Below are 27783 nucleotides of genomic sequence, written 5' to 3' on the forward strand. Positions count from 1 at the left end.
TGGAGAAATAGAAAAAGAGAGTAGTTGGACGTGGGGTGCTCTGAAGTAAAGGGGAATGAGATACTTGAAGGGAAGACGGAAAGAGAAAGGCAGAGATGGTGGACCTGGGGGTGATGTAGAGGGAGATGTATAGAATAGGAGGATAGTTGGAAAGGGAGAGATATGGCATGGGAGGGCAGGTGGGAAGGCAGGGAAGAACAGGTGTTGCTCAGGCTGGAGGGGGTTGGGAGGGACAAATGCTGCACAGGCTGGGGGAAGACAGAAAAGGACAGATGTTGCATGGGCAGGGAGGGGGTTGGAAGGACAGATTCTGCACTGGCTGGGGGGAGACAGGGAAGGACAGAGGTTGCACAGGCTGATAGGTAGGTTGGGAAGGACAGATGATGCATGAATGGGGTGCTGGGAAGTGAGGGAAAGAGAGATGCTACCAGTGGGGGAGAGAAGAGAAAAAGAAAATTGTTGTGCATAGGTGCATGGAGTGGGAGGGAAAAAGATGGGGAAAGGAAGAAAAGGGAGAATTGTTAGACATGATAGTAGTGGAGAGGAGGGAAAGAAAAATATTACACTGGGAGGAATGACTCAAAGAAGTGAGCGATGTCAGATTCTGGAGAAGGGTGATGGAAGGAGAGAGTTGTCAGACCACTGGAAGAGGAAAGAGAGATGCCAGACAAGATAAAGGAAGGAGAGAAGAAAGAGATACCAGATTGCAGGAAGGAGAGAAGAGAGATGTTAGACCATGGGAAGAGGGAGGGAAGGAGAAAGATGCCAGACCACATGAGGGTGTAAGGGGAAGACTGATATCAGACCACTGGAAAGAGAGGGAGAAGATGGTGCACAGAGATAGAGGGGAAGGGGGAAGAGAGAGGGAGGAGATGGTGCACAGCAATGGGTGTGGCAGGGAAGAGAGATAGAAGAAATGCTTCTTATGGAATAGATGGGAATAGGGGAGAAGAAAGAGAGAGACGATGATACACATGGATAGATGAGAAGGGAAGGCACGGAAAAATAGATTTTTAGAAGAAAGCAGAAAAATGTAAGAAAGTTGAATGTTAAAAGGTAACGCCAAAGATGAATGTAGGGCAGAAAGTGAAGAAGGAGAGAAAAACAGCAAATGGATAAGAAGGCCATGGAAACACAAGAACACAGACAGAAAGAAGTGCAACCGGAGACTTGGAAAAGATGATTAGATCACCAGACAACAAAGGTAGGGAATATGATTTTATTTTCAATTTACTGATTGAAATGTGTCAGTTTTGAGAATTTATATCTGCTGTCAATATTTTGCACTGTTCAGGAAAAAATTAATTTCTTTCTATTTCTCAGGTGTTATAATGCATGTAGAGTCTGGCATCTTAGGGTTTTGTTTGTGTATATTACTACTTTTAGTTTGTGGTCTTGTGTGTTCTGCATGTGTGACCGAGGCCAGGTGTTCTAGTAGGAATGAATGTTGATAAGCATACAGTGTGCTTTGTGTAGTTTAATTTTGTGTTTAACCATTATGTATTGTTAATAAGAATATATTGTGTGTATATATGAAAAAATGAATAGAAAAAAATGGTATTACAATTAGTACTATCGTTATTATGGGGGTGGGGTGGAGTCTGGGCGGAGATTATGGGCCCCCCCAACATAAAATCGTTCCACTGCCTATGGGCTGAATAGTGAATACCATCCAAACAACTATGGGCCATTAAGTCTGGGAGTAAAGTAAATAATAGTGTCAACTCCTGGAGATAGAGATGAATTGTGGGGATGGACTAGATTAGGGTTACTACATTTGTTGTAGAAAAATAGGAAACATGGTGCATCCCATTCTGCCTCCAGTCCTGCCACCACACAAACCTCATCTCTTCTTCCCAGTTTCTGGGCTGCAACTGGAGGGCCTCCGAGCAAGTGTGAGTGTGACACGATGACATCACATGTGTGATATCATTGTGACACATCTGTGCATGCTCGGAGGCCCTCCAGAAACGGCCCCGAGCTTGGGGCCTTCCAAAACCTGGACAAACTGCCAGGTTTTGGAGTTCCGTCTGGACACCCTAAACTAAACTAAACCTTAAGTTTATATACCGCATCATCTCCACCGAAGTAGAGCTCGGCACGGTTTACAAGAACTTAAAAAATGAGAAAGGAAAGGAAAAGGTTTACACAAGTTTATAAATCGAGTGGAAAAGTAAGGGAAAAAGAAATTACAAGTTAGAGAAGAGCCAGGTTTTTAGTTGCTTGCGGAATAAATGGAGGGAGCTCAGGTTCAATTCTCTAAAATGAGAACATGTCCGGGCTTTACCAGACGTCTGGTAACCCTAGGTTAGATTCCATTGAGGATGGTCGAGATTTCTGTCCCTGTACCACTGATTTCTCCTCCTTTTTTCATGTTTGCTGCTAGAAATTAATACTGTTAGGCCGATTCTACATAGTGCATCCCGATTTTAGGCAGCAGTAGGCGTCCTACAGCTGTCTAATCAGCCAATTGGGATGCACGTTTTTAAAAAAAAATGCTCCCCAGGCAGGCTTTCTATATTGAAGGCGAGGCCCGCAAGACACCTAAGCTCACCTAAGGGCCTTAGGCGAACCTAGGCGGCCCTATGCGTCTTCCTAGTAGAGGAAGAGACGCTTACAATGTAGGCCAACAAAATGCTGGTCTACATTGTAAGTAGACGCGGCCGCTATACTTATTGCGGCAAGGGATCTCTCTGCTGCTATAAGTATACCGACCGCCCCCCCCCCCCCGACACTACCGATCGCTGGCAGGAGGGTGCCCAATCCCTCCTGCCGGAAGACGCCTGGGCCAATCAGGCCTTAGACTTAGTGGGGATGGGCGGACCCGCTGTGCCTAAGGCCTGATTGGTCCAGGCTTCTAGAACCTGGGCCAATCAGGCCTTAGGCTTCGGAAGGATGGGCCGGGAAGGGGCGGGCCCGCCTCATTTCGACGAGACGGGCCTGCCAGCTGCACGGGCAAGTCCCGTCTGGCCAACAAGGAAACAAAAGTGCCATAAATGACCTGGGGACAAAATAAAGAAAAGAAAATGTTTGCATTGCATATGCTTGATTTTCTAGGAAAGGTGAAATTAGCAGTTCAGTTTAGCACTTTCTGTAAAATATCTCTGAGATATATAGCAGAATATTGGCCGTTCAAACAGTAGAAATCGGCCTCATTATGCTATCTCCTGGCAACTTTGCTAGACACTCCTAAACCATATATACCAGTGGTCTCAAACACGCGGCCCGGGGGCCACATGCGGCCCACCAGGTACTATTTTGAGGCCCTCGGTATGTTACCATTGTTCTGGAACGTTGCCCGCCTCACTGCTGTAACCTCACGCAAGCGCTTTCCTGCATCTTGTTGCACTGCTTTCAGCTGTGTATAGCTGAAATTATCAGAAGCAATTAAGGAAAGATTTATAAACTATAATGAGTTTTACCTCATGCAAAGTTGTTGTTTCTTTAATAAGACATTAACTATTTTTTCTTCGGCCCTCCAAGTACCTACAAATCCAAAATGTGGCCCCGCAAAGGGTTTGAGTTTGAGACCGCTGATATATACTAAACATTAATCAACGTCATTCATCATCATTCGATGTCAGTTCCTATGTAAGAAAATTATGTTCTATGTGAACATTGCATCTCTTTGATATACTTGGAAAGCATATTTAATTCCATTTTCTTCTTGAATTCCTGATGGAATTCCAGGAAACCTGGAAAACAAAATTTTTTGTTACTAATTAAAATCTTGGGGGGGGGGGAGGTTTCTCAGCTCAACTATTGTATTTCCCCGAAAATAAGACCTAGCATCATTTTCGGGGTAGGTCTTAATATAAGCCCTACCCCAAAAATAAGCCCTAGTCCCGGATTTCGCCGACAGCAACTCTTCAACCTGCCCCCCCCCTGCCATCGTGCAGCCGAACCCCTGCTGACCCTCCATCCTTCCCTTCCTGCCGACCGCGTGCGAGCCCTATCTTCATCCAAAGCAGCGTCGGGCCGGCAACACTCTAAACAGGCTGCTTGGCCTTGTCCGTCGGGGAATTCAATCTGCCACGTTACTGATGATGCAAGATACTGTCTTATTTTCGGGGAAACACGGTAGTGCGTTATTTTAACAAAAATTAATATAGCTGGTGAAAGCTGGGACACATGAAATGTTAAATCATAGCTTGGCTCTCTCTTCTATACTTACACAAGCAATGATGTCATGAGTCTTATTTTGGGCAATATTCTTTCACTTTGTACTTTAGAAGACCTTTGATCAAAAATATTGACTAATGTCAGAGTTTTCAGACCAAAGACATATTTTATTTCCTTACTTTTCTGCCAGTTTAAAAACATCCCGGTCAAATTCAGGAAAGAAAGTATCACAGTCAAAATCTTCCATGATGTCAGTGATGTGTATCTGATCACACCAGGGATGCTTCGTTGCTTCCTGTGCAAAAAGAATGATTATGTCTTAAAAGAAAAATGGTAACTCCATTCTCATTCTGATTTGCATTTAACATAGTAACATAGTAGATGACGGTAGTTAAAGACCCGAATGGTCCATCCAGTCTGCCCAACCTGATTCAATTTAAATTTTTTCTTCTTAGCTATTTCTGGGCAAGAATCCAAAGCTTTACCCGGTACTGTGCTTGGGTTCCAACTGCCGAAATCTCTGTTAAGACTTACTCCAGCCCATCTACAACCTCCCAGCCATTGAAGCCCTCCCCTGCCCATCCTCCACCAAAAGGCCATATACAGACACAGACCGTGCAAGTCTGCCCAGTACTGGCCTTAGTTCAATATTTAATATTATTTTCTGATTCTAAATCCTCTGTGTTAATCCCACGCTTCTTTGAACTCAGTCACAGTTTTACTCTCCACCACCTCTCTCGGGAGCGCATTCCAGGCATCCACTACCCTCTCCGTAAAGTAGAATTTCCTAACATTGCCTTTGAATCTACCACCCCTCAACCTCAAATTATGTCCTCTGGTTTTACCATTTTCCTTTCTCTGGAAAAGATTTTGTTCTACGTTAATACCCTTCAAGTATTTGAACGTCTGAATCATATCTCCCCTGTCTCTCCTTTCCTCTAGGGTATACATATTCAGGGCTTCCAGTCTCTCCTCATACGTCTTCTGGCGCAAGCCTCCTATCATTTTCGTCGCCCTCCTCTGGACCGCCTCAAGTCTTCTTACGTCTTTCGCCAGATACGGTCTCCAAAACTGAACACAATACTCCAAGTGGGGCCTCACCAATGACCTGTACAGGGGCATCAACACCTTCTTCCTTCTACTGACTACGCCTCTCTTTATACAGCCCAGCATCCTTCTGGCAGCAGCCACTGCCTTGTCACACTGTTTTTTCGCCTTTAGATCTTCGGGACACTTATCACCCCAAGGTCCCTCTCCCTGTCCGTGCATATCAGCTTCTCTCCTCCCAGCATATACGGTTCCTTCCTAAGACAGTGTCTCTCAAACTGTGTGCCACGGTACAGTGGTCTGCCCCGAAGAGATTCCGGTTGTGCCATGAGAGATTCCATAATTTTACTTTATTTTTAAAAATTCCCTTCATAAGTATACACTAGAATACGTTGCGTAACCCAAGAGTCTGTGAATGTTATTAGCGTCTGTGTGTATAAGGATACAACTGCCCAGACAGGTATTCTTTGACGTGATTGGTCCTTGAAAACTAACGGTAAGTAATTTTATTTTTTATGCAGTAGTTCTCCTAACTTGAGCAACAAAGCAATCAAGGCTTTGTTACCGTTTGGATCTTCTTATCTTTGCGAACTTGTATTTTCAGCTCTGACAGAAATTAAATATTTGTCTCTTTGTTGCCTTTCATTTCCCCCTAAAGATTAACCATGAATGTGACCGACACAGGTATATACTTACTGCATAGGGCTCAGCTCCCCCTAATACCCATATAGTTTCAAGTTTCTCACTTAGGGGTGGTGTCGAAGCCATTTTAATAGCATCCGTCATATTGCGACAGACAGAGTGAACATGTTCTGGAACAGAACTGAACAAAATGAAGGGAAAAAGAAGCACATGAAATTAAATAGCACCACAAGGACACTTATTCCTGCTTTGTAATCACATTCTGCCTTGCAAAACTGGATAATACTCTTTCTCCAAGTGAATGTTAAGCTGTGCTGGCAGTAAATCACATTTAACTTGTGCACATGAGATATAAATTTTTGGCTAACACAGAGTAAAAGAAACAGCTGGGCACACTTAGTGTTTTCTAAAGCAGGAATTTATTTTCATTTGTACTTGACCTGGAAATGACGGCATTTGTTATGTATCCAAAATGGCATAAACTACATTGCAAACTTTTCTAATGTTATGTCTGTCATTTTGGATGGCTACTATTAAAATATATATATATCAATCTAGTCTTGGCTCCCTTTCCCAATCCTCCCCTTAAAAAATACCACCCTCCCTTTTACGAAACCGCATTGGGTTTTGGTTGGGTTTTTTTTATATATATATTTTTATTGAAACTTTTTCAGAAGAAATACAAAGCCTCAGAGGTTTAACAAATCAAAAATCCACATTAAATAGTCCCTCTTTATCCCCCCCCCAAATTCTCAACAACACAGAATGTTGTACCGTAACTCTTCAGTACAATGCACTAGAACACAACCAATAAACCCCAACCACCCTTCCCTCCCCCACCCCAGGGTCAGTAATGCAAACAATAGCAATAGAAAAGGTTGCAAATAACAAATATATAATTAATCATAGGTCATGAGGAACTGTCGCACCATCTAATATAGGGATCCCACACCTTAAAAAAGGGGGTAAGACGATTATGTAACAGAGCAGCCAATGTAGACATACGAAAAATAAAGTCCACTTTCCGCAATAGGCGAGTTCGACCTGGGGGGAAAGGCTGTTTCCAATGGGCTGCCAATAAAAGTCTAGAAGCGATCTTCCCACGCTCCTGCCCCGTGCAGATCGCTCACAGGAAATGGCTGCCTTGAGCTCCCGTCGTAGTCTCGAGAGACGACGGGAGCTCAAGGCAGCCATTTCCTGTGAGCGATCTACACAGGGCAGGTGTGTGGGCAGATCGCGCCTGCCCGAAAACCCGCTAGACCACCAGGTAAGGCTTACAGGGCTTATAATAGCCGGGGGAAGCGAGGGTTAGTGGCAGAACCAGCCCGAATATTATTTGCGTTTTTTAAATATTCGCGGGCCTGTTCTGCCACTAACCACCGCGAATACGTAGGAGGAAGTGTACATGATATTACACACATAAGTTTATAAAACAAAATAAAAGCACAAATTCTCATAAAATCAGCAGTAGGAAAATCAAGTCCAGAAAAGGCTTTTTCGAGCAATTACATACAGAATTTCAAAATATCAGGAGTCAAGAGGAATCAATGTCTAGAAAAAGACATTTACAAATAATTGTGTTTTAAGTCATTTCACCACATTTCCGTATTTGCCCCACAAGTGAATTCCACAGTTTCACTCCTACACAAAAGGATTGGATTAAATTTATTCATGTTATATATCACATTTGTACCTGTAAGACAGATACTGTTAAATCAGATATAACAAAATTAAGGACTCCTTTTATCAAGCCGCGCCTAATAGTGCACGTTAAACCGCTGGCCGCTACCGCCTCTCTCTTGAGCAGGCGGTAGTTTTGGGCCAGCGCGGGGTTTAAAGCGTGTAATGAAAAGTCGCGCACGGCTTGATAAAAGGAGCCCTAAGTCCAAGGGAAAAAAATACAACCATATTACTTAAAATGCCGTTGAAATAACCAAGTTTTTAGAAGTTTGTGAAAGCTAAAATAGGAAATATTTTGACGTTCATCAGGCAACAAGTTCCATAGAGAAAATCACACTTATGAGAAAGTTTAAATGACATCAAGACCAGGAAGCTGACGATGATTTTTTTTTTTTTTTAGATGAGCGTAGTTCTTTCAAAGGAATTTGTTATCAAAAGATACTGGTGAAAAATATGCGCCATGGTTTGATAGTGTGGATATGTACCCGGGTGGAGCTAGGGAGTGAGCAAATATGGATGTAAATTACAGAAGAGTATAAGTTAGGCATATCGGGCCCGATTCTAAAAATGGCGCCCTATCACTGCCTAGCTTAATTGGGTTTAATTGGTTTAATCAACGCACTAATTGGCTGCATTGATTAAACACCAATGAAAACTCAATTTTTTAAAAATGGGGGTGCCTAAGCACACTTCCAAAAAGGTCGCCGTTATCCCACTTACGACGCCTAACGTCACCGTAGGCATGGTTAATGCCGGAAGTGGTGTTAGGCATCGTAAGGCGCCTCCGTAGACACAATTCTCGTGAAAGGTAGGCGTTGGAAATGAAGGCCCTTAAAACCGTGACCTGCATTTCCGGTGCCTACCTATCACGTAGCCGCAATTCGGTAAATGATGCCATTGCATGATTGACATGCGATCGGCGGCCATTTACAGAATCCAGGCCTTTCTGGCTACCATCTAGGCAGGGGGATTTACTCATTATAGGGCTGGTGTAAGTGATCGTGTCTTAAATCATCTGCCGATCAGGTGTGAATTTCCACTTACGTCTCACTGCTGGGATCTGGACCAGTGGTTCCCAACCCTGTCCTGGAGGACCACCAGCCAGTCGGGTTTTGGGGAAAACCCTAATGAATATGCATGAGAGAGATTTGCATATAACGAAGGTGACAAGCATGCAAATCTGCTCCATGCATATTCATTAGGGCTATCCTGAAAACCTGACTGGCTGTTGGGAACCACTGATCTAAATCACAGGAAAGTCTAGATATGCAGCTCATCAGACATACCTCAAGGTTCTGCTCAAAAGCACAATGATGCAGTTGGGTAGAGGGAAAAGGCTCCCTGCAAATGGCTCAAAAGATTTATGACCCCATATTAGCAGATTTTTCTTACCTAGATGGAAAATAAATATATTTCTTTTCAACAGTGATTGTAAAAGAAAGAAAAGTTCTAACTGAAGTGTTACGTTCAAATGCAAACATGATGCCCTAGCCAAACAGCTAGGAGGCCGACAGCAATCACAGTGGCATCCATCTGAATCTGTATTTAAAATCCGTTACAGATGCCTCTGAATTGACTCCCCAATCATTAGAAGCTTCCAATAAAGATAAAGATTCCTTTTCTTGTTTAATAATTTGTCTACTGTAATAACTTGCAACAGCCAGTAGAAGGTTAAGAACATAAGAACATAAGCAATGCCTCCGCTGGGTCAGACCTGAGGTCCATCGTGCCCAGCAGTCCGCTCACGCAGCGGCCCAACAGGTCCAGGACCTGTGCAGTAATCTCTATCTATAACCCTCTATCCCCTTTTCCAACAGGAAATTGTCCAATCCTTTCTTGAACCCCAGTACCCTACTCTGTCCTATTACGTCCTCTGGAAGCGCATTCCAGGTGTCCACCACACGTTGGGTAAAGAAGAACTTCCTAGCATTCGTTTTGAATCTGTCCCCTTTCAACTTTACCGAATGCCCTCTTGTTCTTGTATTTTTTGAAAATTTGAAGAATCTGTCCCTCTCTACTCTCTCTATGCCCTTCATGATCTTGTAAGTCTCTATCATATCCCCTCTAAGTCTCCTCTTCTTCAGGGAAAAGAGTCCCAGTTTCTCCAATCTTTCTCTCTCTCTCTCTTTCTCTCCCTCTCTCTATTTCTGTCTCTCTCCCTTTCTTTCTTTTTTTCTCTCTCTCTCTATTTCTCTCTGTCTCCCTTTCTGTTCCTCTCCACTCTCTCTATGCCCTTCATGATCTTGTAAGTCTCTATCATATCCCCTCTAAGTCTCCTCTTCTCCATGGAAAAGAGCCCCAGTTTCTCCAATCTTTCTCTATCTCTCTCTCTCTATTTCTGTCTCTCTTCCTTTCTCTCTCTCTATCTCCCTTTCTGTTCCTCTCCACTCTCTCTATGCCCTTCATGATCTTGTAAGTCTCTATCATATCCCCTCTAAGTCTCCTCTTCTCCAGGGAAAAGAGTCCCAGTTTCTCCAATCTTTCTCTATCTATCTATCTCTATTTCTGTCTCTCTCCCTTTCTCTCTCTCTCTCTTTCTATTTCTCTGTCTCCCTTTCTCTCTCTCTCTTTCTGTCCCTCTCTACTCTCTCTATGCCCTTCATGATCTTGTAAGTCTCTATCATATCCCCTCTAAGTCTCCTCTTCTCCAGGGAAAAGAGTCCCAGTTTCTCCAATCTTTCTCTATCTATCTCTCTCTATTTCTGTCTCTCTCCCTTTCTCTCTCTCTCTCTTTCTATTTCTCTCTGTCTCCCTTTCTCTCTCTCTCTTTCTGTCCCTCTCCACTCTCTCTATGCCCTTCATGATCTTGTAAGTCTCTATCATATCCCCTCTAAGTCTCCTCTTCTCCAGGGAAAAGAGACCCAGTTTCTCCAATCTCTCAGCGTATGAAAGGTTTTCCATCCCATTAATCAGACGTGTCGCTCTCCTCTGAACCTTCTCGAGTAACGCCATGTCCTTCTTAAGGTACGGCGACCAATATTGGACCCAATACTCCAGATGCGGAAAGCACCAAACACTGGAAACTCCATTAATCCAGAAGCAGAATAAAGGTAAGGGATATTAGAAACTATTCTGCACTAATACAGATACAGGAGGTCCTGAAATCACCTCCTGTATCTCTGCATCCATTCAGTTTCTGCCATGCTGATGAAGTCGCCAACAGATGCACTATTTAGTGCCAGAGCAGGTGTTCACTGAGGAGAGGTGGATCACCAGTCACACACGTGTAGGGGTGTCAGATTTTCCTTTTGGAAAATCCAGACCCCCCTAGCCCCGCCTACAGGCCTGCCTAGTTCTTCCCATCCCTGCACTAGCCCCACCCCCTGCTGTTGTGCAGCGAGAAAGACCGTGCATGCGCGGATGCTACGTGATGTCCCCACCCATCCCCGCAAGGAATTGCCTCCATCCCTGCCCGTCCCCATAAAAAGCAGCAATTACTTCTGACAGGATCATCAATTCCACAGTTTTTGTGTTTACGCTGCTGTTTTCCTTGTGGAATCTCTTTGGTGGAACCCTTTTTTTGTTTTCTGTTCAGGTAATTAACTTATAAACCCCCTCTTTTACTAAGGCTGACGTGTCCATTATATTATATGGACTAACCATGCTTCCAAAGCCTGCCATCCCCGTGGGAGTCCCGTTGGCTAGAGGGGGGTCCCCATGGGAGTCCTGTGGGCCAGAGGGAGGTCCCCGCAGGAACCCCGTGGGACCCACGGAATTCCTGCGATCCTCGTTCCCTTGCAGACCTCTAGTTCAGAATTTAGGAAGCTGGTTGGGCTGAGACCTTTTCAGCATCAATGTCAGTTAGGCGAACTTTTCAGAGTGTAGTTCAATCGTACATAACTCTAGACACTGGATCAACCAAGTTCTCCATTGGAGAGACTCATGTTGTTAACCGAGAAGAAAGACTTACCAGGCTCTAATACTGCAGTGATTTTCTCAATAAAGTACTTAAACTCATTCCTGCATAAAAACAGATTATCAGATTATCACAGAAATGCACTAAAATGCAACAAGATGTATTTGACATACTCTCTCTTTTTTTAAAAAATCTTTATTGATTTTCAAACTTTGACAGTGCAATACAATTAATTGAATGTAAAATACTGCATAAAACGCACTATTAACTACATAAGTAATACACAAAACAATCATTTTCTCCCATCCTCCTTCCAATTATTAATACAATAAGACATATGATGTGATTACAATATTATAATTAAGTAATTTAAATCCTCAAAATACATTTCCCTCACCCCACCCACCCACCCTGGAGCGTTTTGACATACTCGTAACTTTTTTTTTTTTTTATAAATTTCACAGGCGTTGACTTCGAGAGTTAGCTGACTAAACCTCTGCTATTGAAATTTTCCTCAGATGAGGAGCTAAATATAGTGGTCTACTTGGATTAGGAAGCCAAAAACCCAACTGCTTAGGTGCTATCCAGACAGTGCTGGGGAACTGTTAGAATGGAGTGAGGGTGAACATAAGAACATAAGAATTGCCATCTCCGGATCAGATCCTGGGTCCATCAAGTCGGGTGATCCGCACACACGGAGGCCCCCCTGGCATAGTTTTAGTCCCCATATCACTGTATGCTTCTCAAGGGAGATGTGCATCTAGTTTACCCTTAAATCCTAGAACGGTGGATTCTGCAATTACTTCCTCTGGGAAAGATCTGCAATTACTTCCTCTGGGAGAGCATTCCAGGTGTCCACCACTCGCTGTGTGAAACAGAACTTCCTGATATTCGTCCTGGACCTGTCCCTCCTCAGCTTCAGTTTATGTTCTCTTGTCCGTGTCACATTGGACATTGTAAATAACTGCTTTCCCTGCTCCATTTTGTCGAATCCTTTCAGTATTTTGAAAGTCTCGATCAGATCCCCTCGCAGTCTCCTCTTCAAGGCAGAACAACCCCAGTCTCCTAAGTCGTTCTTCGTAGTCCAGGTTCTCCATACCTTTCACTAGCTTCGTTGCTCATCTCTGCACCCTCTCTATTCTTCTTTAGGTATGGAGACCAATGCTGGATGCAGTATTCCAGGTGCGGTCTGACCATGGCTCTGTAGAGCGGTATTATAACTTTCTCTGATCTACTCGTAATTCCCTTCTTTATCATGCCTAGCATTCTATTTACTTTCTTCGCTGCTGCCGCACATTGCGCCGACGGTTTCAGGGTCCTATCTATCAGTACACCCAGGTCCTTTTCCTGTTCGGTCTTTCCCAGAGTTACACCTGAAATACTATACTTGTGATCTTTATTTTTTCTGCCTAAATGCATCACTTTGCATTTTTCCACATTAAAATTCATCTGACATTTATCTGCCCACTTCTCCAATTGATTCAAGTCGCTCTGGAGTTCCTCGCTGTCCTTCTGCGATCTGATTGCCCGGCAGAGCTTTGTGTCATCAGCAAACTTGATGATTTCACTGGATGTTCCTTCTTCCAGGTCATTTATGAAAATATTAAATAAGATGGGTCTAAGTACTGAGCCCTGGGGTACACCACTAGTCACTTTTTCCCAATCTGAGAACTTCCCATTTATGCCCACTCTCTGTTTTCTGTTCTCTAGCCATTTGCCTATCCATCTTAGTATATCTCCCTCTATTCCATGGCCTTGTAATTTCCTGAGAAATCTTGCATGTCGAACCTTGTCGAACGCTTTCTGAAAGTCCAAGTATACAATATCCACCGGTTCTCCACTATCAATTTGTCTGTTCACTGTCTCAAAAAATTTAAGTAGGTTCGTCAAACATGATTTCCCTTTCCTGAAGCCATGTTGACTGGCTCTCATCAGGTCGTGTGTGTCTAGGGTGGAACACCTAACTATATGGATAGAGGTAAGATTCAGCCACTATCCATACTGCTACATTGTTTAATTTAGGCCTGCAAAAAAGCAGTCCTAGACTAAACTGCTTAAGTATAGCAGCTAAGAATTGCCACTAAGGAGGTAATTCTGTTAAGTGGGCAGGGCCGCCATCAGGGCAGTACTACCAGTCCTGCATTCAGGGGCCCGGAGCTGACAGGGGGCCCGGGCTCCCCCAGGGTCCTAGGCCACAGTCTAGGGAGGGGGCGGGCCACCCCAGGTGCACAGGACAGAGCTGGACGGTGAACCCGCGGAGTTCAATACATCTCGAGCTGCGAGGCTCGTCTTCTATTCCTACCTGCCCTGCCGCTCACATATAGCCGATCGGAAGTGTTCCCCGATGTCAGCGCTGACGTCGGAGGGAGGGCTTAAGCAAAGCCTGCCCTCCGACGTCAGCACTGACGTCGGAGAATACTTCCGGTCGGCTATTTGTGCGCGGCAGAGCAGGCAGGAGACAAGCTCTCGGCTCGAGCTCCGTTTTGCTGAGAAAGTTGCAAAGATGGGCTGGGAGGCAAACGCGGAACACAAAAGGGGGGAGGGAGTGCGTTTTGGACACAGAAGGCATGGACTTGGGAGAGAGGAAGGGAGGGAAAGAGATGCTGAGGTGGGGGAGGGAATGGGATTTTGGACACAGAAGGCATGGACTTGGGAGAGAGGAAGGGAGGGAAAGAGATGGTAGTGTACACGGGGAATAGAAGAAAGGAGAATTTTTGGTCATAGGGAGGGAGTGAGGTACAGATAGTGGCATACCAAGGTGGGGGAGGGTGGGGGGGGGGCGGTCCGCCCCGCCCCGGATTTTTGTCCCAAGGGGGTGCACAGCTGGCCATCCTCCAGTGTTCTCCCTAGGCCGGCAAACTGCGGCTCTTTAGCCACTTGAGTGTCACCGCCGCCATCGGGAACAGGCCGGCGCCGAGTTCTCCCTGCTTTTCCCTGTGGGGCCGACCAACTCTTGCCACTCGCGTCAATTCTGACGTCGGAGAGGACGTTCTGGGCCAGCCAATCGCTGCCTGGATGGCCTAGAACGTCCTCTCCGACATTAGAATTGACGTCGGGTGGCAAGAGTTGGTCGGCCCTGCGGGGAAGAGAAGCAGGGCAAACTCGGCACCGGCCTGTTCCCAATGGCGGCAGTGGCAGCCTATTCCCCAGTGGCGGTGGCAGCATTTTCCCAATGGTGGTAGCATAGGGGAGGGCAGGGAGAAAGAAAGAAAGGGGGGGGACAGGAAGCCAGAAAGAAAGAAAGGGGGCAGGGTGAAACAAAGAAAAATGGGGCACGGAGAGAGAGAGAGAGAAAGACAGACATACAGAACGAAAGAGGGTGTGGAGAGAGAAAGAAAGAAGGGGGCAGGGTGAGAGAAAGAAAAACAGACATACAGAAAGAAAGGGGGTATGGAGAGAGAGAAAAAGAAAGAAGGGGCAGGGTGAAACAAAGAAAAAGTTTGGGGAGGGAATGAGGTCTGTAGGAGAGGAAGCATACAGGAGGCTGAAAGAAGGGAAGAAATATTGGATGCACAGTCAGAAGAATAAAGTGCAACCAGAGACTGATGAAATTACCAAAGGTAGGAAAAATGATTTTATTTTCAATTTAGTGATGAAAATGTGTCTGCTTTGAGAATTTATATATGCTGTCTATATTTTGCACTATGGCCCTCTTTTACTAAACCGCAATAGTGTTTTTTAGCGCAGGGAGCCTACGAGCGTTGAGAGCAGCGTGGGGCATTCAGCACAGCTCCCTGCGCTAAAAACTGCTATCGCATTTTAGTAAAAAGGGAGGGGGAAAATTTGTCTATTTTTGTATAGTTGTTACTGAGGTGACATTGCATAAAGTCATCTGCCTTGACCTCTTTGAAAACCCGCGGAATATAAATGATAATTAACATTTTCTCTACGTACAGAGTGCTTTGTGTTTTTAAAATTTTATTGTTGGTAGATCATTTTGACTTGGCCACAAAGATAAGGGGGAGGGAGGGGAGCTGTTGAAAGACATCTAGTAATCCTTGCAGGCTTGACTGTGCAGGGAATTATTTTTGTAAAATCATGTTTTGTTATGTGACTGGCATTATTTAGACTTTAATTTCTATGAATGAATAGAATGAAAATGATATAAATTACTTGCTTGTTTTTATGTGCGTGCGCTGAAGGAAAGTGGAGAGAGAGTGGGCTGAGGACGCTGAAGGGAAATGGGGAAGAGAGAGTAGGGAGAAGACGCTGATTTATAAATTGACAATTGTACAGAATATTGTTTCTTTTTTATATTCATCCATAGCTGCATGTTAATGATGTGCTCATATGCACTTATTTATCATCATAACATATACATCATCATTAACATGTAGCTGTGGATGTGCAAGGACAGGCTGAGGAGGATGGATGGGAAGGAAGGAAGGTGCACATATCAACATATACATTTTTAACATGCATGATGCAGCTATAGGCAAGCTGAGGAGGATGGGATCATACAGATGTGTATGTTCAGATATGCGCTCAGATGTGTAGTTTTTTCTGATATATTTATTAAGCTTACAGTATTTATAAAAACACATTTAATACTTATTACAAAAAATATTGTGCAATTATGATCTACTTTTGGCCTACAAAGGTCAAAAGCAATCCTTAACTGAGATTTTACATTCAAAAGTGAATTATAGTTACTAGCACTATTATTTATTAGTTATTTATTTTGCAGATGTTTGTTAGTTTGTTATTAGTTCAGTATTAGACATATGTTAGTTTAGAATAGATAGGTATAGATTAGTTTAGTTTAGGTTAGGTTAGGGCCCTGCTGAAAGAGTCTACCTTGACGTGGTTGCAGGCTTACAAATCTTTTGGTCAAAGAGTGCGGCGACAGAGAAAAGTATATGTGTATTCGGCCCATGGAAGAAGGGGGGTTGGGGGGGGAAGGGGTGCGTGGGGGGCCCAATAGGATTGCTCAGTAAGGGGCCCAGAAATTTCTGATGGCGGCCCTGTAAGTGGGTGCCTTCTTTTAAGCATGGGTGGGAGCTTATATCTGTTTCTCATTCCCTCTATAGCTCCTACCCTCTCTATGTCTCGATCATGTCCCCTCTCAGTCTCTTCTTTGTATTTCCCTTCATGAGCAGCATATATTGATTCACCTTTGTCCTGTATATCTGTCATAATTAGATTGTAAGGTCTTTTGAGCAGGGACGATCTCTTGTGTGTTCAATGTACAGTGCCGCATGCATCAGGTAGCGCTACAGAAATAATAAATAGTAGTAATTAGCTTAGCACGTCTAACATTTAGGCACCAGCCATAGATCAGTTCTAAGTGCAGGCACCGCATTATTTTGTACGCTACATGCGGAAGTGGTAGCACCATCTATGATCCACCCATGTGAGTTTCTGCCTTGCGTGTCATGCAACTTTCTTACGCCATGGCACACTAAACTCAGGGTGGCGTCCACAGAGCCTCCGAGCATGCGCAGACGTGAGGTCACTTGCATTTGTGTGATGTCATCACATCGACGTCTGTGCATGCTCAGAGGCACTGCCAGGTTTTGGGGGAGGGGCAGAGAAGAGGAGAGGCACCGACATGTCTCTTTTGCAGAACACCTGGAATTTTGCCACTGCACACGGGTTGTGCTACACTGCACTAAGGAATAAATTCCATATACAGCAACCAAAAATGTGTATTTAAAATTAGGAGCCGATTATAGACTAGTGTTTGCTCCCAGGAACTGTGGCTAAATTTAAGCATGGCCATTTTGTACCAGAAAAAATGTGGTGCAAATGCCCATGCCCAAATTTAGGCGTGGAGGCCTAATGCGTAATTGAAAGGAATGCCCTCGATCCACCCGGAGAATGGCTGTGTTAGAGGACTGTGCCTGCTCCACCTCCGTGTTTTGTACTGTACTCACGGCAAGTTCCAAGGCAAGTCTCCCTTCCGGCCAATTCCCATATTCCTGCTGACTGCAGCCACAAGTCTGATTGGTTTAGGTTCAACTCTTTCCTCAGCATCACACATGATGAAAGACAGATGGCAGAATACCCTACGAACCACAAATTGCTCATTAAGAACCCATTGACAAACTCATAGTATACTGGCTACCTATACTTTTGGTGAGCTTATGCCTATTAGGTAGATAAAATTTATTACTTTAATTGGTACATGAATACATTAATTACAGTGCTTTTCCACTCTATTTTTTTCTTTTCTTTTTTTTAATTCTTTCTTTTCATTTTATAGTATTGACATAATATTAGTCAAAACAAGAAAATAATACAACTCAGTACATACATTAAAATGAGACAATAGGTAATAATGAACATTTACAATTGAAATACAAAAACAGAACAAAATTTTCTCTCTCATACGGCAAAGTCATTAAACCCAAATGTGAATTATTACTGGTTTGTATCTTTAGACCTCAATTGAGGGGGGAGAAAGCTTTACAATGGCTGAATTCTTTATCAAATAATACAAGAAATTAAAGATGGCAGCAGGAGAGAACAAAAACCAAAAAGCTTGTGCTTGAGCAGGTTGAGACTGAACTTCTCTCAGGAGTTTTAAGTTTGCTCTTTAGCAGAAATAAATTTTGTCAACTGCTGAGGTTCAAAGAAAATAAATCTATTCCCTTGATAGGTCATTACACATTTACAGGGGAATCTGAGTACAAACGTCGCCCCTAACTGCAGAACCCTTGGTCTCAAAATTAGAAATTGTTTTCTTCTCTTTTGGGTCATTCGTGACATGTCTGGATACATTCTCACTATTTTAGTCATAAATGGAACATCTTTAGACTTAAAAAACAATTTAAGCATCCATTCCCTGTCAGCATCTATAGGAAATTGTACAAGTAGCGTAGCAGTTGCCGGTATCTCCTCACCTGACCTCTCCAGGAAATTTGTCAAATCCAAACTATCAGCAGACAGATTCTGCTGGTTTGGTTTTTGAACAGATGCTCTGGTTGGTAAATAATAAATTTTAGTGAGAGGCGGATAGGAGGTTTCGGGAACTTTCAAAACTTCTTTCAAATACTTTTTAAATGTATCCTGCGCTGAGATAAGTGGTAATTTTGGAAAGTTGATAATCCGAAGATTACTTCTTCTAGTCATATTTTCCAACATTTCCACCTTAAAATTAAGGTTTCCACTATCTCTTACCCAGACCGAAGCCTGGGACTCCACTGTTTTTATTCTAGTTTCATGTCCATCCACTTTATTTTCAACACTGGATATCCTGGTTTTCATTTCCAAATTTTCAGACACAACAGAGGTATAACGTGTGGTAAGTTGCTGCATTTGAGTTCCCAAAGAGATTTGCAAACTAGATATTGCTTCCCAAATTGTCTCCATATTGAAAACCTTGGGCCTCTGCATTGATATCAGTTCAGCATCCAAAACCTCTGATGAAAAAGTACCTGGAGCTTCAGCAGGCGATGAAGTCAGTGTCAGGAAATCCTGAGGCAGTTTCTGTTCCAACTCCTCCGAATGGGGCTTCACCCCTCCTCCTGCTGGGCCGACACCCCGGGGCATTTCCTCCACCGTCGACTGGCCAAACGCCCCCGAACTACTTGGAGGACTTAGCTCTTCCAGAGTTAAAGATGTTGCCTCGAGGGAGAGATGTAACGCTTCAGCCAGCGTGTCTCTCCCAGCCGAGAAATCCTCCGGCTGTATTGGCGTCCCTCGCTGAAGAAAGGCGTCCATCGGGCCCGTTGCTGCTGGCAAAGATTCGTCGGGAAAAACCCGAAGTTTAGACTTTCGTTTCACCATTTCAAGGTAACAGCAGTCCGGGATCGTCCGTGGCGTCTAGCTCCAGCCACCCGCGGCCATCTTCCTTAAGCCACTCCTCAGTGCATTTCCACTCTAATAATATCATGTTCATTCTTCAATGCATACATTTGGCTTTAAGAAACTATTTAATGATCCTACAGTACACCAGCAATGTGTCTAGTGTTCATCAATGGTGGCCCTTGTAGACCTCTGGAGCAATCCCCATCATCTTTCTGCTTTTTTTTTCTCCTGCTACTATCTGCCTCTCTAGCCAAGCCTTCATGATTTCACGTATATATTTATCTTCTATTTTCATGAAGCTTACCCTCAATTTCTTTGAAGCCATGCGATTTAAAGGTCTTTGAATAACGTAATGTTTTGATGCCAGTTCACTTGGACGCACAGAGAAAGGTCAGCAAACAAGTTATAGCCAGAATCTTTATTGGATTGGCTCAGTACATTCGTAATTAGCTTTTGAGAGCATTACACCCTTCACCTTTATCACGCAACCTATAATCTACTTATATGTTCATCCTTAGAGCATTCTACGTTGATTTGATGAAAGCGGCCTGGCTCTCAGACTCAAATCACAAATGCATTAAAGGGCATAACAACCTCCTACAATCTGTTGGCATTTATCTCTATATTTAAGGGTCAGGAACAAAATTATGGCTTCTCATTTAAACCATGAACTAAAGAACCTTCTCTTTGTAGCACAAAAATGTGTGCATATGTGGCACCTACATACCTTTCCTATGTTGTCTGTTTCTGCTGAATGCTACAACTGCAAATCTTTGCTTTTCAGCTCATGCTAGTCACGTTTTTCAGACCCTTAGACCTTTGCACCCTGTACACTTTGAGTTTTAACTGTGTACTGATAAAACCTGTTTATACGGTACAATCTAGCTATCGTGATAAGCAAAGGTGTGCAGCAGAAATGCCATGTTAACTGCATATCACAATTACGTAGGTGACCTTGTTATCCTGGCCAAGAAGAAAAATGAAAGGGAGCTTCTTGAAGCCATTGTAAGACCTGAAATTTGTTTCTCTTTCTGATCCTTTTCCTCCAATATACATCTTCGCCCAATCTTATACAGACTCTGAAGCAGTCGTGCTTTCTTTTGACAGCATGCAGCCCCCCCGCAGGGACTCTGAACTCGTGTTCAAACCCCTGTGCTATTCCAGGCCTTGCACAACTCAAAAATGATCTGGGCTGCAATGAAGTCGGAAAATGTAGCGAGAGCCGCAGGGAGTGGCCATGGCTCGAGGCACCCAGAAGTGCTCGGATGTTGCCGTGATGACATCATGTGCATGCATGACATCATCACGTCGACATCCATGCATGCGCAGAGGCCTTCCAGATGAGCCCTGAGATGCCAGTAGGGGGTGCCAGCATGGAAGAAGGCGGGAGAGAAGGAGAGGCACTGGCACCGGCTGTGTACTTCAAGCTAAGTACCCCCAACCACAGACCTCCCAAGCTCTGTCCTAAACCCACCCAAGCTCTGCCCCCTTTACTAATTCTAATGCAATTTTTTTCCTTTCATTTTTCATATACACACAACAGATATAAATTCTCAAAACTGACACATTTCAATCACTAAATTGAAAATAAAATCATTTTTCCTACCTGTTGTCTGGTGATTTCATGAGTCTCTGGTTGCACTTCCTTCTGACTGTGCGTCCAATATTTATTTCTTTTTCTTTCGCATCCAACATTATTTTCACGCACCAGCCCCTTTGGGTCTAGGTCTCTCTCTCTTTTCCCTCTGTTACCCTCCACAGATCCAGTGTCAGTTCTTTGTATCTACCACCACTTTTGTTCCAGGTCTCCCTCTCTCTCCCTCCTCTGTTATGATCTTCCATCTCTCTGTTCTTCCTCAGGGTCACTCCTACTTTGTCTGCACCTCACATAGTACAGCATCTGCCTCCTGCTCTTCCCTTTTGGCACAGGCCTTTCTCTCTCTAGTCTTTCTTCTGCTTACAACACCCCTTTCTATGCCTCTCTCTCTCCTTCTTTCCTTCTTCCCTCCCTCCCTCCTTGCTATGTCTCTCTCACTGCCTTCTAGCCTTTGTCCCACTCCTCCCCAGAAGCCAGCCAGCCAGCCTCCCTCCCTCCCTCCAAAGCCTGGCCTACCGCCGAATCTTCTGCTCCCCCCACCCAGTCTGCTGCTGTCCGCTGCCTCCGCAACTACAGGAAAGGAAGGTCCAGGCGCCAGCCCACAAGCCTTCTCCCCGACATCAATTCTGACGTCTGAGAGGAAGTTCCAGGCCAGCCAGTTAGCGATTGGCTGGCCTGGAACTTCCACTCCAATGTCAGAATTGACATCAGGGAGAAGGCTTGTGGGCCGGCGCCTGGACCTTCCTTTACAGAATGACACAGGGACCGTTTACCGCAGGAATGGAAACAAGACCTTTCACCGCTCCGTGGAAGCGGTGAAAAGTCTTGCTCCTGTGGTAAAAAAATTGCACCCGTGTCAGGCTTGGCATCACCTCCCCAGCTCCTCTTGGACCTATTTTACATTACATTACATTACATTTGTGATTTCTATTCCGCCTGTGCCTTGCGGTTCTAAGCGGATTACAGTTAAAAGAGATCAGGACATTACCGAGAGAATTACATTACAACGATTTAAGTAAATTACATATTGTGGTATAGAAATACATGTATAAGATATCTGGATTTATCGATAGAATGACTTGACAGGGTTCAAGTAGTTACAAGGTTCAGTGGGGAAAACAATATAGGCAACTGAAGAAAGATACCTAACTTTGAAGGAATCAGTTAAGTGGATACCTAAGGGAGATGCTTATTTAGGAGTTTGGATATTTTTGGTAAATGAGGTTCAAGGGGATGACTAGTGTGTTATTTGCTGGGGAGAGTGCATGTGCGATTGGGGAGGGGAATATTAAGTAAGGAAGTGTTTTTTAAAAAGAAACCTTCAGGAGCCAGCCATGCCACAATGAAGGCAGAAGGAACCCAAAACCAAAGCCTGAAACCAATGTGATTTGAAGAATAAAATTACCAGACAACAAAAGGTAGGAAAAAAATGTACAGTATTTTATATTTTGTGATTAGAATATTTCAGATTTGAAATATGTATCCTGTTAGAACTGGTATTAAACATAAATGGGGACTGCAAAGCCCCAAGCTTCCAGCTGGCTTAGGGTTCTAAGCTCTCTGACCCGGGGGCAGTTGCCCTAGTTGCACTCCCCGAACACTATTCCTGCCAAGTGTGACTGAAGTATGCTGTTCGCTTGATTTTTCTATGTAGCATTCTGTAGTAATTTGGTTTGTTCAGTTTTCACAATAGTGGAGGGGATATTTGTGAAAGGGAGGGGAGACAGGGGTTTTGTTGATCCTTGCTCTGTATTATTTGTTTATAAAATGACAATTGTACAGAATAGTCTCTTTTTATACTTTAATAAAATAAGTTCAGTATAAAATCATAACTATTCGAGGCTTGTGTGGGATCTGACAGTTTGCAGGGTGGGGACAGGGATTGAGCTTATAGGGATGGAGGCAGGGACGGGGACTGAACTCACAGGGACGGGGACGGTGATAAATTCCCCCCCCCCCTGTGTCATTCTCTACCTTCCTTTTCTGTAGTTGCGGTGGCGGGTGGGGAAGCAGGGAGAGAGCCCATTCTCTGCAATCGCCTGTCCCGTTGTCCCCACACACAGCTTTGGGACGCCGTCTCTGAAAACCGGACACTTCGGCATCCCGAAGCTGTGCGTGGGGACAACAGGACAGGGGATTTTAAAAAATGGGATGGTCCAGTTCAAAATGAGATGTATGGTCACATTATTATTATTATTATTATTCTTTATTCTTATATACCGCCATACCCAGTGAGTTCTAGGCGGTTTACATCAATTAGCAAATGATCTGCATTGAATAGCAGATTTACAACAAAATTAGAGGTAGATTTACAAAATTAGAAGCAGATTTACAGCGTTGGATAGCAGATTTACAACAGAATTAGCAGTAGGTTTACAAAATTAGAAGCAGATTTACAGCATAATTGGAAGAATTTTTGACAGAAAATTGCAGGCTGAATTACGATAAATTACAGTGATTTGCCACAGTCAGCCGTGAAGTTACAGCGATTCTTAACTGTCTGCAAGGAGGGCAGGTTTACATCAATATTACAGAAATTGCAGGTTTGACCGAGCTAGGTAGGGGAGGTAGAGAGTGGGGGAGGGAGGGACTGGTGAAGGAGGAAGGGGGCAGCGGTGGGGTAAGTGTCATGTGAGGTGAATGGGTTATTAAGGGTCGTGTTTGCTGAAAAGGTACGTTTTTAGTAGTTTTCTGAATGATAGGTAAGTGGGGGCCTCGAGTATCATCTGAGCTAGCCATGGGTTCGACTTGGCTGCTTGGAAGGCAAAAGTTCTATCCAGGAATCTTTTGAGAGGGCAATGTTTAGGCGAAGGGAAGGCGAACAATTGAGTTCTCCGTGATGTCCTGTTGCTGCAGTAGAGGTTAAAGTGTGTGTTTATGTAACTTGGGGAGGAGCCGTTAACCGATTTGTAGCAGAAGCATGCAAATTTAAAAAGAATTTTAGATTCAAATGGTAGCCAGTGTAGTTGGTGATAGAAAGGGGTGACATGTTCCCATTTCTTTAGGCCAAAGATGAGGCGCACCGCGGTATTTTGGACTGTTTTTAGTCTTCTGGTAGTTTTCTTAGTGGCGTTAAGGTAGATGATATTGCAATAGTCGAGGATGCTGAGGATGGAGGATTGTACAAGTAGGCGGAATGCATTGTCATAGAAGTGTTTTTTTATGGTGCGGAGTTTCCAAAGTACCGAGAAGCTTTTCCTAATTATGAGGTCGGTATGGTTATCTAGAGATAAGTTTTTGTCCAGCGTGACTCCCAGAATTTTTATGGTCGGATCAAGGGGGAAGGTCTTTCCTTTTAGTTGAATTGTGGTTTCCTTAATTTTATCTTTGGGGGAGGCTAGAAAAAATTTTGTTTTGTCTGGGTTTAATTTCAGTCTGAATGAAAGCATCCAGAGTTCTATCTGGTTGAGAGTGTTAGAGATGTGGTCGAGTAGTTCTTGTGAAAAGTTGGTTAATGGAATGGTTATTGTGATATCGTCTGCATAAATGAAGAATTTGAGATTTAGGTTGTGTAGGAGTTTACCTAGTGAGGCAAGGTAAATGTTGAATAGGATGGGGGATAGGGGGGAGCCCTGTGGGACCCCGCAGGTGTTGTCCCAGCAGTATGAGAAAGAGTTATTCTTGAGTACCTTGTATGTTCTATTTTGTAGGAACCCCTGAAACCAATTGAGGACCTGGTCTGAGATGCCTATGTGCGCTAGGCATTCCAGGAGAATGGTGTGGTCGACCAGGTCAAAAGCACTGCTCAGGTCGAGTTGTATGATCAGGGCACTTGAGCCTTGACTGAAGAGTGTGAGGAGGTGGTCGAGAAGGGAGGCTATGATGGTTTCAGTGCTGTGGTCCGCCCGAAATCCTGATTGGTTGTCACTTAGAATGTTAAATTTTTCAAGGTATGCGGAAAGTTCCGCTTTTACCAGCCCTTCCGCTATTTTGGTAAATAGGGGGATACTGGCGATCGGCCTATAATTAGAAGGGGAGTTTGGTGGTTCTTTCTCATTTTTTAAAAATTAAGCATGTACAACCACACTTTGTTCTTAATGTGGCCATGCATCATTCCTGAATCTGCTGAATGAGAAGTATAATAATAACAGCTTCTATACCGCAATACCGTGAAGTTCTATGCGGTTCACAAAAGATTAAGCAAAGGTACAAATTGACTGACTTCAAGAGGGGAAGAAGAAAGAGAAGTAATTAGACAGGAAATTCATTGCTGAGGAGAAAAGTGATCAAAAGGACAGTAGGTCGCTATTGAGAGGAAAGAGATAAGTGGATCAGTTGTCAAGATGTTTTTAGACGTTTCCTAAATTCCTCATAAGTAGAGGGCGAAAGTAATTGTTCTAGTTCTTTACCCCATGATGCTGCTTGGTGTGAGAGAAGGAATTCATGGTGTTTTTTCAGTTTGCAACCTCTCACTGGGGGGGAAACGAAGTTGGAATGTGAACTTCTCTTGTGTCTGTTGGTTGAGAAGGAGAAAAGGTCAGTCATGTATTTGGGGGGCTTTAAAGCAGAAACAGGCAAATTTGAACTTTACGCGTGCCTTCATCGGCAGCCAATGTAGCTGCCGGTAGTAGGGCGTCACGTGGTCAAATTGTTTTAGTCCAAAGATTAGTCTGACTGCCGCATTCTGCAACCGTTGTATAGGAATCAATGCCATTGGAAATACTGCTGACTGAAATCAAATAAAGCTGTGACCGCATTCTTAAGTATAAGTCGTACTTAAATCAGGCGTTTGTAACTCGGGGCCTAAGTTACACTATAGGACTTGATCCACCATTCTCCGCAGTTTCCAGGAGACCCTTTTACCACTCTAGATTTTATTATTGGGGAATTCAATTGATTCTGTCTTCACTTTCATCTTGTCAAAGGCAGTTGTTCTCAACCTTTTTTTCTACAGACAATCTTCATGTATGCAACACACTGAACACTAAAATTCACAACTGAATAAAGCACACATTGTTCAACTGTAAATTTAGTATGAATTTGCCTATCCCATATCAAAAACTGTTTGCAACACACCAGCCCCAGATTTCTCATTTGTCATATATTCAAACTCATGTCACCTCAGTAAGAGCAACACAAACTGCCTCTTTTGCAAAGCGTGGCAACAGCCCTGAAGCGCTTTAAATCTCTTTGGGCTTCGGGGCCGTTAGCGCGGCTTTATAAAAGAGGCCGAAAGTTTCCAGATGCCGTGAAGGAGCAAAAACAGCAAACACGCTACTCAGAAACTATATAGAAACAGAATCTCCGGACAGCAGACCCACAACATTTTCAGCTGGGGCTGGAGACAGCAGAACTAAGGACCAGTTCCAGGGATTTCAAGAACTTGACTCTCAGTGCTGGTCTTCCCTGCTTGCAGCCCTTAATGCTTAACTGCACTTTTGAGCTCTGAGCTCCACAGCCAGGGATGGATTTTCCTATAGGCTAACTAGGCTTCAGCCTAGGGCCTCAAGATCAAGAGGGACCTACATTCAAATTGTTAGCAAAATTAAAATTACACTATTCTGAAAACAGTGAACACTAAAACACTGAACTGAAAATAAGGAGAAATTCTACGCTTCGGGATCGGAACCGGCTCTGGCCGCAACGGGGCGCTGACTCGGCTTCTCCCTTTCTTTTTCTCGCCCTGGGAGGAAGATCGGGGAGGGAAAGATGTCAGTCCGGAAACAGCTGGGAAAAGACCAGCCCCGCGGGGAGAGAGGCAAAACGTGGATCCGTCAGGACAGGGCAGCCCAGACTGGCATCGGGGGGGTTCAGTGGAAGGGGGATGGGAGGCAGGCAGGCTGGCATCGGAGGGGGGTGAGGGGGTTTAATGGAAGGCAGACAGGCAGGATGGCATGGGGGGGTTTTCAATGGAAGGGGGATGGGAGGCAGGCGGCCATCAGAGGAGGGGTGAGGTGAGGAAGGACGCACTGGGGGCACTATGGACATAGGAAGGGGCAATGTTGTGTGTTATGTTTGATTAGTTATTGTTACAAGTACTATATATGGTGCTGAGAATAAATGTCCAAATAAGTGTTCTCGACTTTTTTTAATTTATTATCCGTGTCACATTTTTTATAAAGGTTAGTACCAATAACAGCATGTTTCATTTAACATATTGATATATATCACAGTAATGATGTATTTTATTATCTCATGTAATTTACAAACTTAAAAATGGGAGGTGAAAGGGCCTCATAAGTGGAATAGCCTAAGGCCTCTTTTCATCTAAATCCGGCCCTGTCCACAGCACTGAGGGCCTCATTTAAAAAGAAATTTTGCAATAGGGCAAATAAAGAGTGAGAAATACCTTCGTGAATTAGGCCCTTGGAGTCGAAAGTGAACACTGTCCTTGCACTCGTTTTAAACAGACCAGCTATTGAATTATCACCAGGCGAAACGAGCTTAGAGACTTGCCACAACATAACTGATTTTATACAGCAAAACAGTAAGTCTAAAGTTCTTTGAAAAACCCAGTGTCACGACAAAAACAAAATACTCCCCTTGCACAGTTCGCTGTCTTATGTTTCACTGATGAAGCACAAAGTTAGCATTCAGTAATGTTATCACTGCATTCTAGAAAGCAAAACAGTCCACTGGATCTGGGAGACAAAGAAACAAAAATGCCACTGTCTTAGAAGTCTGCAAAAATCTCCAGCTCGGTGCTAAATCTCTCTTACACAGCAAAGCAAAGTGACGGTTTCTACATCTAATCTTCAGTTTATATACCGGGCCATCTCCCGAAGGAGCTCGACTCGGTTCACAATTGAGCCATCTTACCTTTGTTTCAGTTGCTCAATGAATGCGTGTTTCTTCCGCCTTTCAAACGTTACACAATTGCCCTGCATTTGCATAAACATAAGGGAAGTCAGCAGACAAGGCAATGGGGTGGGGGGATGTATTTCTTTATAAACTGTTTTCAGTGTTATGCTGCTGGTTCCATGTAACATACTATATGTAAAACGTGACCATGCGTCCCATTTTGAACGGGACCATCCGTTTTTAGGTAGCCTGTCCCGTTGTCCTCAAGCACAGCTTCGGGACGCCAAAATGTCCCGTTTTCAGGGGCCCGCTAAAGAAACAAGTACTGCACCTTAGTGAATACAGA

The 27783-nt window shown here is 43.9% G+C and overlaps 1 protein-coding gene across 3 annotated transcripts; it reads right to left on the reverse strand.

Annotated features, from left to right (window-relative positions):
- Positions 1 to 3459: 3459 nt before the first annotated feature.
- On the reverse strand, positions 3460 to 27783 carry LOC117364156 (dihydrofolate reductase-like). 3 transcript variants are annotated; one of them, XM_033953066.1, is made up of 7 exons: positions 27456 to 27783; positions 17224 to 17355; positions 11402 to 11451; positions 8778 to 8883; positions 5866 to 5992; positions 4302 to 4417; positions 3460 to 3695 (listed from the first exon to the last, which is right to left on the reverse strand). In XM_033953066.1, exons 1-7 carry the CDS (start codon positions 27623 to 27625, stop codon positions 3608 to 3610), a joined length of 789 nt encoding a protein of 262 aa, XP_033808957.1. In that variant the 5' UTR covers positions 27626 to 27783; the 3' UTR covers positions 3460 to 3607. The 3 variants fall into 3 exon arrangements, with proteins under 3 accessions (XP_033808957.1, XP_033808959.1, XP_033808958.1); XM_033953068.1 differs by lacking the exon at positions 27456 to 27783 and adding an exon at positions 19827 to 19869; XM_033953067.1 differs by lacking the exons at positions 8778 to 8883; positions 11402 to 11451.

The sequence above is a fragment of the Geotrypetes seraphini genome, chromosome 7, assembly GCF_902459505.1.
Source record: "Geotrypetes seraphini chromosome 7, aGeoSer1.1, whole genome shotgun sequence".
In the NCBI taxonomy this organism is placed as follows: Eukaryota; Metazoa; Chordata; class Amphibia; order Gymnophiona; family Dermophiidae; genus Geotrypetes; species Geotrypetes seraphini.